Source organism: Schistocerca piceifrons, chromosome 6 (genome assembly GCF_021461385.2).
Source record: "Schistocerca piceifrons isolate TAMUIC-IGC-003096 chromosome 6, iqSchPice1.1, whole genome shotgun sequence".
Classification (NCBI taxonomy): domain Eukaryota; kingdom Metazoa; phylum Arthropoda; class Insecta; order Orthoptera; family Acrididae; genus Schistocerca; species Schistocerca piceifrons.
Genome location: NC_060143.1, coordinates 378,654,704 through 378,669,227, shown reverse-complemented (window position 1 = coordinate 378,669,227; position 14,524 = coordinate 378,654,704). Strand labels below are relative to the sequence as shown.

The 14,524-nt window shown below is 35.2% G+C and overlaps 1 protein-coding gene across 2 annotated transcripts in view; it reads left to right on the top strand.

The window, feature by feature from the left end:
- Window positions 1-14,524, top strand: part of LOC124802485 (glycerol-3-phosphate acyltransferase 3-like) — a 225,492-nt gene that overhangs the window by 188,486 nt on the left and 22,482 nt on the right. For both annotated transcript variants that reach the window (XM_047263296.1, XM_047263295.1), the window contains 5 exons: window positions 1,642-1,914; window positions 2,113-2,250; window positions 3,674-3,808; window positions 9,982-10,215; window positions 13,199-13,314. In XM_047263296.1, coding sequence (XP_047119252.1) covers window positions 1,642-1,914; window positions 2,113-2,250; window positions 3,674-3,808; window positions 9,982-10,215; window positions 13,199-13,314 — 896 coding nt within the window. The remainder of the gene's footprint in view (window positions 1-1,641; window positions 1,915-2,112; window positions 2,251-3,673; window positions 3,809-9,981; window positions 10,216-13,198; window positions 13,315-14,524) is intronic.

Sequence of the window (14,524 nt, the reverse complement as noted above, 5' to 3'; positions counted from 1 at the left end):
TGTGTGTCATTAGACCGTTTCCTTCGAGGTAATTCATAATGTTGGAACACAATATATGTTCTAAAATCCTGCTGCATATAGACGTTGTAATTAAGTGGATTACTTCTACTACCTTTCTTGAATTTTGGTGTGACCTGTGCAACTTTCCAGTCTTTGGCTACGGATATTTCGTCGAGGGAACGGTTGCATATGATTGTTAAGTATGGAGCTAATGCATCAGCATACTCCGAAAGGAACCTAATTGGTATACAGTCTTGATCAGAAGGCTTGCTTTTATTAAGTGATTTGAGTTGCTTCACTACTCCGAGGATATTTACTTCGTCTTCTTTTTTTAAGGTATTTCAGAAGGCTGTTTTCAGTGAATCTGCTTTGGCAGCACTGTCTTCGATAGTATCTCCATTGCTATCGCGCAGAGAAGGCGTTGACTGTTTCTTGCTGCTAACATACTTTACATACGACCAGAATCTCTTCGGATTAAGGCTTCATACCCTTTTAATTTACCGATTAAATATTTCAGGAGAAAATCAGCTGTTCAGCCCAAATATTAATTCTCGAGATAGTAATGAACTAAGACAGCTACCGTAATTAGACGTATGTGGATCCGATTGTGATTAACAGTTGTTTCTCGGCTACGTTGTCGCGTAGTATTGAAGTTCGACGCTTCAGTATCTTCTATTAGCCGCACCGCTGGGCAGCTGTGTCTTGGGGCACGAACGGCCTTCAACTCGCTACGTGGCCATGACCAACGAGGCCACGTCGTGTCTTCTAGTAACGATACAGTTCGCGTCTGAGACGTGATCACCTCGCCCGGTGCTCATGTCGAGGCCCCCCCCCCCCCCCCTCCATTGGACTCGCATTCGGGAGGACGACGGTTCAATCCCGCGTCCGGTCATCCTGATTTAGGTTTTCCGTGATTTCCCTAAATCGCTCCAGGCAAATGCCGGGATGGTTCCTTTCAAAGGGCACGGCCGACTTCCTTCCCCGTCCTTCCCTAATCCGATGAGACCGATGACCTCGCTGTCTGGTCTCCTTCCCCAAAACAATCCAATCCCTCCCCCCCCCCCTCCCTCCCTCGCAATCCCTGATTAAACTGTTTGCTTGTGAAGACTTTTTCGGCAGAGATTCCTTTAACGGATTTTCAACGTTTTTTGAAGGAAAGTCATAGCCACATTGTTGTTACTGCAAATAAACCAGCTGAAACTGTAATGCAAGAGTCTTATAGAAAAGAGTACATGAGTAATCTACATATATCACATTTACAGCTTACGTTAAAAGATAATAAATTATGTTACTACACTTCTGTATTACTATAAATTTTTGTAACTGAATGATTATCATATATTTCATAAATTCATGACTAACAGCAGGTGCGGAAGAGATCAAAACTTGTGTTAGTAGCTCCTAGGTGATGATTTATGAGAGTCTTAATAACTCAAAGTATGTTCTGAGAGATCTAATATGTGCAGATTTTTTTCAGTTTAAAAAGCTATTTCGTGTCATGAGCCCTTAGTCAGAAATAAAACTTCCTTTTGCTGTCACTGTCAAAAAAATTGCCCCATTAGCCTTGTCACTGGATATTAAAGACTTTAATGAATTGACTGTTACTTTTTTAGAAAATAAATTTGTTCTTTTCTTTCACAGTATGGACGTCAACATATAGAAATAGCACAGAAAGACCGCCAGGTGAGCAGAGATAACTCAGATGATGAAGAAGAGGAGGAAGAAAAAGAACAAAAAGATGTTTTAGAGGTTAAAGAAAACTGCAATAATGTGTGCAATAAAACACCAGAAAAGAAAATGAATGGGGTGATAAGCAATAATTTGATCAGCAGAGAAGATCTCATCCTCGCGCCAGATCCTGTACAGAACTACAAAGGCAATAACAAACAGGAAGAGACATCCACTGCTCCTCCTGTGAGTAGAAACAAATCTTACTGACTGTTTTTCAAATCAGATTGCTGTGCAACATTAAAAAATAATTACTGTCTTTACCACAAGAAAATAAATAATTTTTAAAAATAAACTTTTTCTTTGTGCCACAGTTTTTCAGCATTACATAAGTGATGTAAGACCTTGTGAATTGGACTAACAGTGCAACAATTACAATTTCAGGATCTCATTCGAAGGAGATCATTTGAGACGCTGAAGAGGGAATTTCAGCTTTCAGATCTCCTTGACTATGTCAAGGCTGGAGTTGAAGCAATAATAGAAGATGAAGTTACACACAGATTTGAAGCAGAAGAACTCAAGGTGTGTTATTGAACTCTTAATGACTATACTTTTTTGTCAGATATTTTATCTTAGTAGCAATGATGATGTCCAAATGAGAATTGGTGATATTGGGAGGGAGGAGGGGGAATTGTAAAGAGTACTAGATAAGTATTATAATGCTGCTGTAAGTATCTTTTGCCACACAGCATAATGTGTTCTGTTGAGTGTAGATATAAGTTTAAAGCTGAAGACAACTGCCCAGCATTAGTAGTTTTCTACATACTGATGTTAGGATCTACATAAGCATGTATACTGTACTATGAACCAAAGCATTTCCTTAAACAGATATTTACCCCTACGGCATATGAATATCTAAACCATATTCAGAGACAAATTTTGTATGCTTATTAACTATACCTGTACTGTATTATTGTTTCATTATATAAATTGTTTTGTTTGCTGTGGAATTAATGTATACAGACATTGAACTGTGGTTCAAAACTGCCAGCTCAATGAGGGTGGTGCTATAGGACCTAAAATTTCATACTACATAAGTGACTGAAATTTTTATGTTCAAAGTTCATTTCCATACTCAGATTGATGCAGGGTTATGATAGTCACAGATAGATAGTGAACTGAATCAAGCTGTTATTCTTATGAAGTGTTTTTGTGCTCTTTCTCAGTTACTTTGTGAGTGCTGTCAAACATCTAATTTTGAAGTGTGTGAAATCAATTACCGTTGTTGATATTTAGACTTGCTCACGATTAGATAAGTTAATTAGATAGTTGATTTCACTTGTGAATAACCTAAATCATTCATAAAATAATATGTGCTCATGTTGAGTAGAGCAGTATATGTATTGGTATAGAAGAAAGTGTGGATACAGGCAAGGCATGGTGATGAGCACTGGATTACAGTTGTAAAAAAACATTTAAAGGGGGAGAGGTGCTGGAGAATGGAGAAAAGGATGCCTGCTGTTGCGATGGAGTGTCTGACCAAGAGATGAGAATTAGTCAGTCATCAGGGGAACTATGTAATGGAAAAATATCTTTATTTCAGATACAAAAGTGGAATGCAGTATCAGTATGCCAAAAAACTTGTTTAATAGTAATTCAGTCAAAAAGTGGAGGAAAACCAGACAAATGGAACAGGAGAGGATGAAAATAGTAGCATTCCTATCATTGCAGTAATCTGATTTTTAACATGTCATGTCATGTAATTAAATCATATCATTTATGTGCGCCTCAACAGAAAGGTTTCTTGTGCTATTGTGGAAGACAGTTGCATGAAGAACATGAAGTTGAAATACTTCTTGTCATTAATTACAGTAAGTGCATAGGTATTATACCAGAATAATGAAAAAAAGCACTGTTTGTGCCCTGCACATCTTCGTTTTGATTTGTACTATTATTATTTCATTAGCCTGTACTCTAATTGACATAAGATGTACTTGTGTTTCAGTCCTGGAATCTTTTGACACGTACAAATCAATACTATGAATTCATCAGCTGGAGACTTACTGTTATTTGGATGGCAGGATTCTTTGTCCGCTACTTCTTTCTGCTGCCTCTACGTGTAATGATTTGTTTCATAGGGGTAAGTCATTTGGAACAGTGAATAAAATAAATTATAAAGAAAATAACTTTCCTTACTTTCACCCATGTAGTAAGAAGGCTAAATTTTCATGTAATTTCAGTTCTATTGTTTACTGACATTTATGCATAAGAACATTTAAATTAGAAAAGTACAGCATTTTAGTAAGCTGTTTGCTTCACTATTTTGGGAGATAGTTTCTTTTAATGTGTGTGGTTTCATAATATTAATATGCAAAGAAAGATGTTCAGTTACACTGAACTGCTTTGTATAATTTTTAATTATTCATTCTAATATTCCATGCAGCATTTGATGTTCAAATTCACAAAACTGATCATTTGGATAAACAAAGTCCTAACAGTAGCTGTGGAAGGGTTACATATTGCCATAATTTAATAGAATTTTTTTCTTTTGTGGTAGGGCTGTTATATTCCCCCACAATTCTATTTCTTAAATTGTGTGGTTTCTGTCTGCTGGAGTATACTCAGCCTTTTGCATGTACTCACTGTTGTTATGCAAAAGTTTGACTTAAATTAGTTTGTGCTCAATGAAGTTCTTATGCGGTGTGGACCAGATTAGACCAGCTTTGTTAAATACAGTACACAAACATGAATTCATGAATTACCAGTGATCTATTCCACTTGTGACACTATTTAATCTTTTGCAGTATATTTCCATTTTGTAATACCATTAATTTTAAGTATTCTAGAAGTATTTTACTCTGTTTGCAAGCTCAACGAGATTAATTCTGCTTCAGGTTGAATTATTTATTTTTACTAAATTGCTGAGCCCAGACTTGTTATCAGAGACTTCGTTGTGCAGTTTCAGTTGAGATGCTGTTTGATGTTGTCAGTCAAAAGCAAACATGAGCTGTAGTTAAGAGTGTGTAAGATGTTAACAAATGATTTGTTGAAGAATTCTTTCATAAGTAATTATACTTCAGAGCTTTTTCTGTTGCCTGTTTTCTCTTTTTTTTGTTTTTTCCTTTATATGGTGTGGAAGCTTCCATAAATTTCTAGGTGGATCACAATTTGAACAAAATATTACAGTGGAGTTGGAGTCTCTAAATTATCACTTAATTATGGTATATTTCAGTAAAATTGCTAGATATTGTCATTATCAGCAACTGGGGGTAATTTATTGCTATCAGGAACTTAGTCTTGTGCATACAAAATATTGCCAAAAATTATCCTGAACATTTAAAGAAACTGTAGACAAATGACTGGGAGAATATTGGGGAGAGGGGAGATCCTACACAAAACAGATTTTTAACCTAAAATCAATAATTCATTGCAGAATATTAACCAGCAATTATTTGATTTCAAGGAAGCATTTGATTCAGTAGACACAGAAATGACAGATAAAATCATTAGAGAATTTGGTGTTAAAACAAAATTACCAAATGTAATTTATGAAACTCTAAAATTTATATCCAAAGTTAAATTTATGGGAGAAGTATCTCAGGTATTTGAAATAATATTAATATTATTTTTTTTTTAGACATGGTGCAGTTTGTCACATTTACTGTTCAACATTGTTTTAGAAAAAAAGCCTGTGAGGATCTGGAATTTGGAGCTCAAAATCACAAAATTGATCTAATAAGCCTGGATAGGAAAACAAGTGGTATTTAGGTAAATTGCTTGGCATTTGGATGTGTTACTGCAATACTTTAAGAAAATGTGACAGAAAATTTATTGAAATAAATCTTCTGCAAAAAATAGCGAATAGATCTGGTTCCAAAATTTAAGGTGAAAAAACAAAATTCATGACAAATATAAAAAAATGTGTCAAAATAAATATGTAAAATAGAGCAGTTTAGTAAATTTAAATACCTTAAAGAACTATACAGCAGAATGGACTAGAAAAATTTACAATGGATGTAAGAGTTGATAAAATGAAAAAAATGCATGATTTGACAATACAAATTTATAAGAAATGCATGTCTAGAAAAACAAAACTATAACACTAACAAAGTGGTAAGACCAACATGTTTATATGCATGTAAATGCTTAATGATGAAAAGTGAGCTGGAGCAATAGAGGCACTAGATACTCAGATTATTAGATAAAAATGGGGGTAATAAAAACTACAGCTGATTGGAAAATGAGAAGTAGTGAGATCTATGAAAGTATAGAGAAAATATCAGATGTAATAGTAAAGCAAAGATTAATCTCCTTTGGAGCCCTCCATGGACTCAATGAGAACAAGCTAATGAAACAAATAGTCCTGCATTTCTGGAAAAAGAAATCAATAATAGCATGGATTACAAAAATGAGAAAAGAACTAAATAGAAAAACATCAAAGAATCAGAAATAACAGAAAGTAAGTTTTTTGATACTAAAATACTATGGTTTTCTAGGCAGAAGAAATAATAAATTGGTAACAATGTGGACAGAAGAAAGGAATAGGTAACATTGGTAGAAGATGGAGGACTGGAGAAAAAGAAAGAGGAGGAACTGAATTGAGAGATCCTAGTTGGTCGTAATAATAATAATAATAATAATAATAATAATAATAATAATAATAATAATAATAATAGAAAAAGGAAAAAGAAAACACTTCATGGCAAGCACCCGTATCATCTAACACAGCCACACATCGATCAAGACGCATCCAACACATGGCTAAGAAAAGGCAATATATATACAGTGAGACAGAAGGATTCATGATTTGCAATACAGGATCAAACAATAAACACCAGGTATTACAGCAAGCATATTATTAAAGATCCCAACACCACAACAGATAAATGCAGACTTTGTAAACAACAAATAGAAACAGTAGATCACATCACAAGCGGATGTACAATACTAGCAAATACAGAATACCCCAGAAGACATGACAATGTCGCAAAAATAATACATCGACAGCTTGCCTTACAACCTAAACTTTTAAAACAACACGTTCCTACATACAAGTATACACCACAAAATGTACTGGAGAATGATGAATACAAATTATACTGGAACAGAACCATTATAACAGATAAAACAACGCCACATAACAAACCTGACATCATACTCACCAATAAAAAGAAGAAATTAACACAACTAATCGAAATATCCATACCCAATACAACAAATATACAGAAGAAAACTGGAGAAAAAAATTGAAAAATACATCCAACTGGCTGAGGAAGACAAGAACCTGTGGCATCAGGATAAAGTTGACATTATACAAATTATACTATGAACTACAAGAGTCATACCACACAGTATCCACCAGTACATCAACACAATACAGCTACATCCAAACTTGTATATACAACTACAGAAATCTGTAATTATTGATATATGTTCAATTACCCAAAAGTTCCTAAATGCAATGTAACATATACCGTACAGTTAAAAGGAAGTCACGCTTGATCAAGGTCCCCGTCACTTTCCATTTTTAACCAGACATAATGTCTGAGAAAGGAAAGAGTAATAATAATAATAATAATAATAATAATAATAATAGAAAACCTAGTGTCTTTATAACATGGAGAACCATTAAATATGAAGGGTCTGGGAAAGGAATGAGCTAATTCCAGTTTTGTAAATTTTATGGAAAATTAATATTTCTATTTAAATATCTCACAAATCTATAACATTTGTACTTATTTTGCTATGTTAAAAACTGTAAATGTATAACAACGTTATTGCTTATTTATTGAAACTTGATGCTACGTGTTAAGAAACCAAGTAAGAGTAACTTATTCAATGAAAGAAGGGACTGATTCCATGAATCAAAGTAGCATAAACATCGCTTTCTCCTTTGTTACTGGAAATAAGAATCAAACTATATTTAAAAAATAGTACAAGATTGCATACCCTGAGAACTTCAAGCAATAGGAAGACTGTCATAGTATTCTTGTGCTTCTGAACCACAAAAAAAATCAAAAATTGCAGATCCTGGCATTTCTTGTAGTCTTACTGGTAAAAGAAAACTGTCAAATCACTGTAATCCATTGGATTCTACAGCTGTATGAGCCTATTTGAAAATGTGCTGCTTATAATGGTATTAACTGTTGCATCACATAGCTTCCAGGGCCTGTTCCTGTGTTTGCCTCCTAGTATCAATAGGAACATTCCTGGTAGTTTGAAGACCAGGTGCTAAATACTGAATCTTACTTTTGATATGCCTTGCATTGTAATAAATGCCTAACAACAACTGAAAACTTCTTTCACTCTATCGCCTATTTGTTCTCTAACTCACATTTGTCTTTACTACGCCTTATATTGTTGTATTGGAAATACAGGAGTGAGACCACATAATAAGCACCTGAAAATCTACGGATTCCATTAAGTTTAATTCTTTTCAAAATACTTTGCTTTGTATCTTCAGGCATGTCAAAATGTTGTAACTTACAGTAGCAGTTGTTTCACATCTCATGAGACATTAAGTTAATGATTTTTTAAAATGTATATACCAGAGACATACAGCTATGCTTTTCTTTTCTTTTCTTAATTATTTCATGACCTCCTTCCAAACTTTCACTACAGGCAACACCCATATCAGTATTTTCACAAAATTGCAGAAACTCTAGTACATTATATAAAGACCTGTACACAGAAGCTTAATGTGCCAACAGCACACAGAATCACAATAATATTAGACATCTGTTTGTCTGGGCTGTAACCTAAATTATTATTTACTTTAAATACCTGGCTTTTCCCACAATTTCAAATGGACTAAGCTCTTTCTACCCCTGTACAGCTTCTTTGTAACACTGATTTTCAGTATGAGAGAGATTATTTTTGGTCATTTATTGTAGTAGGAAATATTTCATACCTTCCATATTTTCATATACTAGTGACAACTCAAAAAAATAGAGAAATGAACTTGGCTTTCTTCATGGGACCTTTGTATTTTCTGATCAGTTTGCATTTTTCTGGGCGTAAGAATGTGAGCTGGGAATGAGATACTTGATGTGAAGTAAGTCGATTGGGATTTCAGTAGGTAGTAGAATCATAAGAAAGTCAGTTCAGTGAGATGATGATCATTTAATTTTTGCTTTAATTTTCACCTTTCCTGTTTGCCTTAATGATTAACCTCCCAATGTTTAAAAAATGAAGTTGATATATTAAATCAAAGCTATAACCATTGAATGAAAATAGATATGCTTATCTTCCATGACCTCTGAATTAAGTGCATAAAAATACTTTGCTAGAGTTGTCTTTAGAATAAAACATTGATATTCATTAGAACAATTCTGAGCAGTTTTAGAGGAATATAAAATGTTAGTATTTTTATGATATTCATTGTTATCAGAAAGGACTCTGATTATTATTAACCTGCAATAACCTTTTTTCTCTAGATATGTTGGATGCTGTCATCAACTGGGGTGCTAAGTTTTGTACCAAAGTGCTGGCTGAAAAACTGGCTTGTTAACCATGCATACCGTATAGCATTTCGTATCTTAGCATGTTCTTTAACTGTCGTCTTAACATCTCATAACATTCAGTACCGACCTAGAGCAGGGGGTGTCTGTGTTGCAAACCACACGTCACCAATAGATGTTGGCATACTTTCCACAGAGACAACATATGCTTTGGTGAGTTATAAAAAATGTTCTGCAGAGATTTGTGGGCCATTTTTGGGTATCATCAGTTGTTTCTCAGTTGCTTCCTCGCTTCTTTGGCCAGGCTGTTGCCTATCATGAGATGTCGTCTTCTGTCCATACTCTTCATGTTTGTGTGTGTGTGTATGTTAAGGCCTGCAGCAGGTGTTTGTTAGCTTCTGGTAGCAGACCCAAAAATCTCGTAGTAGCTGTAGCAATTCTTCATAATTCTTCCCCCCCCCCCCTCCCCCCCCCAGCAGCCCCCCCTTTCCAATTATGACTTGGGGCCTGTACTGAGATTTGACTATAGTGTAACTCACTTTCTGTGAATTTAGTTTAATGACTCTCCTAAATTGCTGCTGAAGAGATATTTGAAACTCCATTCTATCCCTTTCAGAAGTAGTCAAAGCATTTTTTGTCTTAGTTGTTTGTTTCCTTAACATTAGAACTTTTAATTATAAATTCACTATTCCAAGAAATATTTTTAAAAAATGTATATAATTTACTTCGAGGATTTATAGAAATTTGTGTTACTTCTAAGAAGTGTGTAATTTTCCTTCTGTGACACTGTTGTGTGGTGTGCAAGATGTGTTGTGTGTTGAGTTGTAGCAGGATATTGCTTCCTTTATTTCAGGTTATGTGGTTGACAGCTTGTACAGCTGTTGTGGGCTATGTTCCTGAGGGTCCATTCAAGCGTTGGCTCAACCATCGTGTTTCCATAATGTGCTTTGGTGTTTTGTCCAGTGCTCTGTCATCTGTGATTACCTACCACAATCCAGAAAACAGACCTAAGAGTGGAATATGTGTAGCAAATCACACGTCTCCAATTGATGTCCTCGTCCTAGCTTGTGATAACTGCTATGCCTTGGTATGTCATTGTGGAAATATTACCTTTACTGGTTTCTTATTGTGACTTTATTTTTAAGTTTAAATTGCCTTTTGCTTTGTTTAGTCATATACTTCATAAATAAAAGTAGTTGAAAATATTTTAAGGAACTTACTTTTAAATAAATGGGCTGAGAAGGCACAGTCGATGTATCAGCAGTGGCTCCTCAACCCAAAGTTTTATCAGAAGTAAGCACGAGCCATGAAAACCTTCAGTGCCTTGCTAATGGAAACCTGTGTTACTATGAATTAACTTACATTATAAACTGCAGAACAGGAATAAATAAATCTGGTTATAAAAGTGTAGTGTGTCAGTATAACAACTGATGCTGTACTTGATGAGGTTCTCTTGCTATAACAAAATAGTTTGTGTGCTGTATGACTGTCACAGACTCATTCTGCTGAAGGATGAGTTCTATGTTATATGCATTATGTGCAAATTACTGCCTTGGTAGTAACTGTAGACTGACAGACAAGAAGTTCTTAATCAGATTAGTGTTGGAATTAATATTGCTGTACTGTCACCAATATCTGTGCAAGGCAAAGCGGGGAAGCCTGGAGTCGTGGGGAAAGGGAAGGTATTTGACAGACTACCTTTGTTGGTTGGCTAAATAATACATTACGATGTTGTGCACTTTATAGCCCATTTAGAAATGGTTTTGCGTGTGCAACAAAAGTAAAAAAAAATTGTAAATAATTCAGGAGTAAAGACAGCTGACCAAATAGTAGAACCATAGTTGTCGGCGTGCACGTGCACCACTGTTCTGAATACAGTTGATATTTGTGGCCACTTTCCTTGGTTGCTAACAACTACTTCAATTATGTTTTATGATAAAACATAACTGAAGTCCTTGTTCTGAAGCTCAGTAAACTGTATAAACTGAACATGACTGTGCGGTAATTATTTCTCCTAGAAAAAATTAAAACTAATCAATTGCCACAAAAATATTACACACGCCTGCTGCTTGGGCAGTTAATTGTGCCAGCTGAACACAAGATACTGGGTTTTACAGCTCAGCAGGTGGACTGGGGTGAGAGCTTGTCTGTTGAGGTGGCTGGAGGGAGAAAGTGGTGGAAGCAGAGGTTGAGGAGGCAGTAGGTGTGTGGAATTAGGAATGTGACATGAGGATACCAGAGTTGGAAAGTTATTTGCTGCTCACAAAGTGTGCACTCTGACTCCTTAAAGGATTCATCCGAAAGCTAGCAGAGTTTCAATTTTTGCCTGTAGAACTCAATTTTTCTATTATTCAGTGAGTAGTGTCCTTTACTCTTAATATTATTTATGTTCTGCCAGAACTTTCTTACCACAAGTAAAAAATTAATGTGCTCTTAACTTCTCATCCTAGTGATAGCTTCATAAAATGCCATGTAATGAACAGTAAGCATCAGTAGTCTCTTAATGAAATCACACCCTCGCATATAGACACTTATTGCATTCCTTAAAAGGATATAACCTGTAGCCAGATTGATATATCTTTTTAGTCAGAGATTTCCACTACATTTTGAGTAAGCCTGTCATTGTCTGTATAACAGAAAAATGTAGCTATTTTATTCAGTCATTTGTTGCTAAAGTTAGTTTCTTTGTTGTGAATACTTTGCATAACAGAAGTATGTTGATGTAACTGCTAAAGCATGAGTGGGAAAACTACACATTGCAGGAAGTGTGTTTTTCCGACATACAATGGAACAATGTAGGGAGTAAATGAAACAGCTCACCATATACTTGAGGCATCGATTGTTTGATAGGCACATATGCAAGATTTAAACATAAACAATATTTCAGAACTTAGTTACGTATCTAATGGTCTTTGTGTGCATGTTGATCACTTGATGCCTCAGCTGTGTGGTGAGTGGTTACCTTTATTCATTGTGTTATTTGAATTCCATCCAGCATTTTCCAGTATCAAATTGCCAGAAAAAGTATATACTAACTTTGCAACCATCCAAAGACAGACACACAGAGTGAGTAGTGACAAACCTATTATTCAGGAATAGATTGTGAATCACATTCTTTGAAAGTAGCAGTTTTGTCATACTGGTACACAGGGAAAGTGGAGCTATAAAATCGCATGATGTTTTACCAAGGTGTATTGTCATCTGTTAATTTTTTCCTAATTTGTTTCTTTCTTCTGATTTACTCAAAATATAGTAGCATTCTTACAGTTTTGTCAGTCTGCTTGTAAATGACAGTGTAAAACTTTGTATAAACAGTGGAAAAGCATATCAGCAGTAATTTTCTAATTAACTGAACCAAGCTACCACAGTTCACAAGAATTTGAGACCTGATGGGGAATAGAATATGGAAATTAAAATTTAATTTTTAGCAGTATTTAGCTTTTCTATGAGTGTGTACCTTCAAAATGCATTTTGAATTTAAAGAATGGTAATCTTAACAATGCCAACAACAAGGAGTGAGAAGATTCCTAAATACCAATACTCCATGTTAATACTATAACAAAAATCCATGGCGTGACTTGGCTTGGTATGGGTAAATAACTTCACACCTGGTAGAATTAAACAAAGTGTTTGCAGCTTTAGTTTTAAGATGAGGGTCTACACTTACAACTTCAAATAAAAACTTTACTTCATAGTTAGAAAGATGATCTGTGCACATTATTTTAAAATAACTCTCTCTCTCTCTCTCTCTCTCTCTCTCTCTCTCTCTCTCTCTCTCTGTGTGTGTGTGTGTGTGTGTGTGTGTGTGTGTGTGTGTGTGTGTGTGTGTGTGTGTGTGTGTGTGTGTGTGTGTGTCAGACTTTGTGGTCAAAATTTAGTAAATGATAATGAGTTTACTTTAGTTCTGTGTGAAGTGAAATCCTTACAATACTTGTACTCACTGTATGTCGGAAGTAATCATGTAGATATACAATGTACCAGATAATGGTAATTTTTGGAGTGCAGTGATGTGGATATGAGGAATGTCTACTAACTTTCCTTTACTTTTGTATAATGTACTGTCATTGCAGATTGGTCAGAGGCATGGTGGTTTCTTAGGACTCCTCCAGCGAGCTTTAGCGAGAGCGTCCCCTCACATATGGTTTGAACGTTCTGAAGTAAAGGACAGAGAAGCAGTTGCAAGAAGGTATACCACACCATTAACAGCACCTGTGACAAAAATTTATTTACAGATGTTGCCTTAATTACCAATTTTGCTCGTAGCAGAAGTTTGCCGCATATGTATTTTGGAACAGATTTAAAAGTTTCTGGAAAAGTACACTCAACATTTCGCAACCTATTAAATTCATGGAATTAATTAGGTTCAGAGAGGACATTACATGCAGGTATCAAATAGTCAATCAAATTAAAATCTTTGCTGGCCACTGTGGCCGAGCGGTTCTAGGCATTTGTCTGGAACTGCGCTGCTGCTACGGTCGCAGGTTTGAATCCTGCCTCGGGCATGGCTGTGTGTGATGTGCTTAGGTTAGAACTACTTATAGTTCTAAGGTGTAGGAGACTGATGACCTCAGATGTTAAGTCCCATAGTGCTTAGAGGCATTTGAACCATTATTAAAGTCTTTAGTATTGCGACACGAAATATTTATTTCTCTTCACACGAATGTCAGTTTGATTACATGCTTGCTTGCTTTTATCCGCATTACTATACTATTGTGTTAAATATATCCAGTTAAGAATGGTTTATAATTTGAAAAACAACTTGTTCCAATTACACACATTAGACACATACCTTACGTAAAGTTCTTATAAAAATGAAACTAAAAGCTTTAGCTTATATTGACTTTGACCAAATTCATGAATAAGTGAAACATACTGAGGAAAGGATACATCGTCAGCATGTGTTCGAGCCAGTGCCTCAATTAGTAAAAGAGGCAACATCAAGGGACTTGCTGGCGTAAGTTTGAAACTTGTTTCTAAAAACTGAAGCATGTGTGTAATACAGGACATAGAGCAAACATTGTTAAATTCAAGGTGAATAAATTTCTATAAAAATTTCCAATTTTATTATTATATATACAGGGTGAGCAATGTAAAACAAAATGCAAAATGTAACTGCTGCAGAATCAGTAAATTATGTTGGAATGAAATTTTAGGTTGGTACACAAATGTTGCATTTAATAATATTATTGTTAGTAAAGATGTTCAAAATGATTATCCTAGGCATTGGCACACTTTTGTGCCAGACTGAATATATTGAGTCGTCTGATGCAAAATGTAAATTGCGTTGATTTCTCATTGAATGTTCATCTTCAGTTCATCAAAATTGTGGGGGTTAGAAGCATACACACTCCCCTTTAAGGAACGAAAGGAAGTGATCTCAAGTAGCCAGCTCTTGA